We start from the raw sequence: 5,518 nt of genomic DNA, 5'->3' as shown, positions 1-5,518 counted from the left end.
ATATTACATGCAAGATGAAATGAAAATTACATCCAAAATTTTCTAAAGACAGTCGGATTCCTTCAGAAATACAGTGATATAAAAACACCCACACCGGGTTTCGATTTTGAAACGTGCAGTGCTCATGTTTATTCAACGAAGTCAAAGACTTTTGGAAAATCTATATGTGGCGGTCAGTTTTGATATTGTGGCGGGCCGCCACAAATAAATCAATGTATGGGAAACACTGATGTTAAAAAATAATGTTAAAGATTTATATTTAAAAATGCAGACCTTTTGAACCTTTATTCATCAAACAATCCTGAAAATTTGTCTCACAGTAGAAAAACAAAGACCTCGACCTCTGGCAAGATTTTTTTTCATTTCTCATGCATGGGAAACTGCAAAAATAAAGGAAGGGGGAAAAAAAGAAAACTCACGCTGTCATCTGAGCAGTGGGAGTGCTCTTGTACCAGCACAGGTCGTTGCTGGCTGATGCTGGTCCAGGAGGCCATGTCTGCAGGCCGGCTGAGGGGATGTAGGTTTCCTGGAGCTGTTCCAAACCCAGGTGATCATAAAAAAGGGCGAGTTCAAGAAAAAGTAAGTAACGTAAAAAATAAAATGGACCGGTGGCTTTTTAAGATTAATACCAGTGAAAGTAAAACGGGTGAACCGTCTGACAAAAAAGAAGAGGAGTGCCTGTCTGAAGCATTACTTTTTTCGCCATAAAGAATCAGCACTAACAGGTCAAAAACAAACTATGACCATCCAAACCACTCTGCCAGTAAAAGAGCTTACTGCTTCATATGAGGTGGCGCATTTAGTTGCCAAGGCCAAAAAGCTTCATACAATTGCAGAGAGCCTCATTCGTCCAGCAGCAATGGCCATCTGTAGAACTATGTTTGAAGATAAGACATTGAACAAATTCCACTATCAGACAACACTATAAGCCGGCGTATCACTGAAATGGCAACCGACGTCAAATGTCAGCTAATTGAAAGAATAAGGAATTACATTTTTTTTTCATTGCAATTAGATGAGTCGACAGACATCTCAAACTCCTCCCAACTACTTGTATTTGTTCGCTACCGTCATGAGAGAAAATTGCTTGAGGATCTGCTATTTTGCTCATCAATGGAAACAACATGCACAGGAAGAGATATTTTTGAAAAAACTCAGTGGTAAACTGAAAGTACTTGGTCTTTGTTGGGACAACTGTGTCGGCGTGTGCACAGATAGAGCGGGACTGTCTCACAGTAGAAAAACAAAGACCTCGACCTCTGGCAAGATTTTTTTTCATTTCTCATGCATGGGAAACTGCAAAAATAAAGGAAGGGGGAAAAAAAGAAAACTCACGCTGTCATCTGAGCAGTGGGAGTGCTCTTGTACCAGCACAGGTCGTTGCTGGCTGATGCTGGTCCAGGAGGCCATGTCTGCAGGCCGGCTGAGGGGATGTAGGTTTCCTGGAGCTGTTCCAAACCCAGGTGATCATAAAAAAGGGTCCTTCCCTCTGCTCCCCCATCCTCACACCTTCCTTCCTCCCCTGGGAGTCCATTAACATAAACCAGCCCATCGGTCTCCTCATAATAACCGTTCTCAATCATCTCACGATCCTGCTCCTCCTCCTCCTCTTCGTCATTAGCATTTGTGCAAGTCTGAATCCCCAGCGTTACAGCTGCAGTCTCCAATGGGCTGATCTCAGATATATCAGTGCTGGAACGGGAGCCAAAGTAGTTCTCCACAAAGCCTTTCTTCACCAGATCCGTGCTGCTGGTGACCGATGTACTGGACTGGGCAGCCGTCTGAGGCTCACTACATGCTTCTGGCCCCGAAGCTGCACCACCTGGAAGATCGGTCTCACTAGATCCTGTCGGCCTGCCAGGAGCATTAGTTTCACAGCGGGGCTGGGTAGCAGAGTCCTCATTGTAAGACACCAGCCCATCTCCTTGACTGATGGAGGCTTTTTGTGGAGTCAAAACTCTAGAGCTCGATAACGCGAGACTGTGAGATTCTCCTGAAAATATGAGGCTCTGTTCTTGCACCAGGATGCTGGACTTTCTGCTAGTGACCTCCGTCTCAACCTCATCATCCGAGGGGAGCGAATTAATGGAGGTGAGGGAAGACTGGACTCCGCTGATGCCGCTGGTGCTCTCTGGATTGAGACCCTCCAACGCGGTGGCTCCTCTGGAGGCAGGGCTGAGCGGAGATGGTCTCTGGTGGGCGCTTTGTAGAATCGGATCTGTAGGCGGCTCCAGACTAGTAGAAGCAAAAGGAGACGGAGAGAACGAGGCTAGCTGTGTTGCAGAGCTGGGCTCGCTCTCGATTCCTGAGTCTGAGAGCCTGGAGGAGGCTTGAGGAACACAATCACTCCTCAAAGCAGCTCCACAAGCTCCGATGAACGTGGCACCATCCCCAACTCGGCTCTTGAATTCAGAGAAATCGGTCTGTGTGATCTCTGGAACATCCCTCTTGGCGGATGGATCTGAGTGGTGCGGTAAGAGAATGGTGACCTTATCGCCCTGGTAGGGGTCCTTGTCGCTTGGTTTGACATCTATATGTCTGAGCCCAACAGGTGGATGTGTCAAATCAATTCTGGCAGCTGCACTTTGTGCGGCTTCTGCTCCAGTACCTGCCTGGGGCCTAGCCTGCATTTGCAAACTCAAAAGATTGGAAAAGCTGTCACTCTGGATACCGACGTTGCCTTGAATGTCGCTTGTGGTGCAGTCTTTAGTATTCTGAGCACAATGTGCGGTTGCAGTTTCATTCTGGAGGATGTATTTGCCTACATCGTCAAGCTCGCCTTTTGGATTGCACTGAGTGTCAACTTCTTTGGACTTGGTGGTTGGTTCACCATGAGGAACCTTCAAGTTCTTGTAGCCTGTGAGGACCACTGAGTCTTTCGAGCTTTGCCTGATCAGCTTCTTTGAATTTTCAGTCTTGGCATTCTTCTTCAGCTTGATAGATTTGGCTTTGGATTTGAGGGGAGGCTCATTTTGTTCAGGCCAAGCCGTGGCAAGGGCAGCTTGCTGCTTATCTGGGTACGGACCAAGGCCTCCCAATCCACTAGCAATACAGTCCTTTGAGTTGGACCTGTCTGCTTTAGTGGACACAGAGCCACTCCTGTTGTTGTGGAGACCAAGCCATGGACCATCGCGATCTTCAGGGTAGAAAAAATATGGTAAGTAGTCGTTTAGCAGACTATTTATCCAAAGTGACTAGTCACTTAAATACCGGGACTGTTACCATGGTGCAAAATGAGATTAGGGAAATAACGGTGAATAGAACCTTTAAGATTTTCATAACCAAACCACTATGCCACACCTAGTTTATCTTCAAAACAGCAAGAACTAGCACAAAACGGATCTGACATTTCAAAGGTCTTGTCCCTTTTCTACATAGTCACTACATTTAGTTCAGGTGTGTCCAGTCCTGCTCCTGGAGGGCCAAAGTCCTGCAGAGTTAAGCTTAACCCTAATAAAACATACCTGAACCAGCTAATCAAGGTCTTCAGATTTACTAGAAACTTCTATTCAGGTAGGTTGGAGCTCAACTATGCAGGAAGGTGGTACTGCAGACTTTAAAACTTGCACAAATCTTAAAAACTTTTTATATATACAGTGGGTACGGAAAGTATTCAGACCCCCTTAAATTTTTCACTCTTTGTTATATTGCAGCCATTTGCTAAAATCATTTAAGTTAATTTTTTTTCCTCATTAATGTACACACAGCACCCCATATTGACAGAAAAACACAGAATTGTTGACATTTTTGCAGATTTATTAAAAAAGAAAAACTGAAATATCACATGGTCCTAAGTATTCAGACCCTTTGCTGTGACACTCATATATTTAACTCAGTTGCTGTTCATTTCTTCTGATCATCCTTGAGATGGTTCTACACCTTCATTTGAGTCCAGCTGTGTTTGATTATACTGATTGGACTTGATTAGGAAAGCCACACACCTGTCTATATAAGACCTTACAGCTCACAGTGCATGTCAGAGCAAATGAGAATCATGAGGTCAAAGGAACTGCCTGAAGAGCTCAGAGACAAAATTGTGGCAAGGCACAGATCTGGCCAACGTTACAAAAAAATTTCTGCTGCACTTAAGGTTCCTAAGAGCACAGTGGCCTCCATAATCCTTAAATGGAAGACGTTTGGGACGACGGCTGCAATATAACAAAGAGTGAAAAATTGAAGGGGGTCTGAATACTTTCTGTACCCACTGTATATGAGCTAATGGTTAAAATGATAATCAAAGATTTAGATTATCATATTATCAATCCAGAAGTGCCGTTATACATACCTTCAGTAACTGATTCCAAATATCTGTCCTCAAAGATGATTGGTAGGGAGTTCACATCCCCATCAAGATCAGCACATTCAACAGGAAGAGGTGGCAAGGACAAGAAGTAGGAGGAGTTCTTGATAGCTGTGGTCATCTGTTGGTGACTGTGAGCACTGTTAAATAAAGTAGTTCATTTGAATTATAATGAGAATTCACATCTTTTCTTTGTGCAAAATAACTACATCACAGTAATGATATTTTAAGACGTACTGCAGTTCCTGGTAGGCCAGGGCACTCTGTCTTGGGTGTTCAAGACAAAAGAAAGCTTCTGCAAATCTTTGCACCTAAAAATTGTACAACATACATAAAGCCAGAAATATACTATGCACAAACACTCCTAACTTTGCAACATCAATTTCATGCATCTTTGCATTACAAAAGGTGTCAGAATGTAATGCCTGTTTCACACCGCTAGCTTGAGATTTGCGTCAGCATAACGTCATCCTCACTGCAGCTGCAGACTAGCAAGAGTATTCACACTGGAAGCATATGTACAGCATCACAGCAACAGCTCCCAAGCTACATATTTCCTTAGAGAGACAACTATAAATTTGTTTTAGAAGTTGGTCAGTTATAAATTTGAAAGTTTTAAAGACATGAAAGTTTGTTAACACTGGGATTCACATGTAAATGGTAAACAACAAAAATAGCTCTGATCATGTCTTTTCAGTCATACTTCGATATAGTACGTGCTGTTTGTTCTTTTTTTTTATAGTACACCATACTTTAACCTAAACTGAATCATTAAAAACAAGTTTAAATGGGTAAATCTTCTATACATATTTTTGATTCTTCATTTTCTTTTCTGACATACTCCAATTATTGTTAAAGGGGTCATATGATGCGATTTCAATTTTTCCTTTCTCTTTGGAGCGTTACAAGCTCTTGGTGCATAAAGAAGATCTGTAAAGTTGCAAAGACTAAAGTCTCAAATCCAAAGAGATATTCTTTATAAAAGTTAAGAGTCAGCCACACCTACCTAAAACGGCTCGTTCTAACACGCCCCCACGTATCTACATCACTATGTTGGAATATTTGCATAACGCCGCCCAAATGTTCACGCAAAGAAAGAAGGCGTAACTTTTATTCTGGCTGTAGTATTATTGCTGCCGCCATGCTGTGAATGCGCTGTGTGATTCGTTGTGAAAGCGAAACTACTTTGTTTGGCCTTCCAAAAGAGAACGATATCTG

The 5,518-nt window shown here is 43.0% G+C and overlaps 1 protein-coding gene across 5 annotated transcripts in view; it reads right to left on the bottom strand.

Annotated features, from left to right (window-relative positions):
* The window catches only part of LOC107664195 (protein FAM135A-like), a 31,991-nt gene that overhangs the window by 6,837 nt on the left and 19,636 nt on the right, over positions 1-5,518 (bottom strand). For 4 of the 5 annotated variants that reach the window (XR_001631437.1, XM_016454701.1, XM_016454690.1 and 1 more), the window contains 4 exons: positions 4,538-4,611; positions 4,286-4,440; positions 1,460-3,136; positions 420-543 (listed from right to left, as the gene is read on the bottom strand). Coding sequence is in view for 4 of the 5 variants with exons in the window: in XM_016454701.1 (XP_016310187.1) it covers positions 420-543; positions 1,460-3,136; positions 4,286-4,440; positions 4,538-4,611 (2,030 nt within the window). In the remaining variant the exon portion in view is untranslated. Of the gene's footprint in view, positions 1-419; positions 544-1,335; positions 3,137-4,285; positions 4,441-4,537; positions 4,612-5,518 lie in introns of all 5 variants that reach the window. The other variant, XM_016454709.1, reaches the window with a different exon arrangement.

This window comes from Sinocyclocheilus anshuiensis, unplaced genomic scaffold (genome assembly GCF_001515605.1).
Source record: "Sinocyclocheilus anshuiensis isolate Anshui unplaced genomic scaffold, SAMN03320099.WGS_v1.1 scaffold425, whole genome shotgun sequence".
Classification (NCBI taxonomy): domain Eukaryota; kingdom Metazoa; phylum Chordata; class Actinopteri; order Cypriniformes; family Cyprinidae; genus Sinocyclocheilus; species Sinocyclocheilus anshuiensis.
This window is presented reverse-complemented; position numbering and strand designations above follow the sequence as displayed.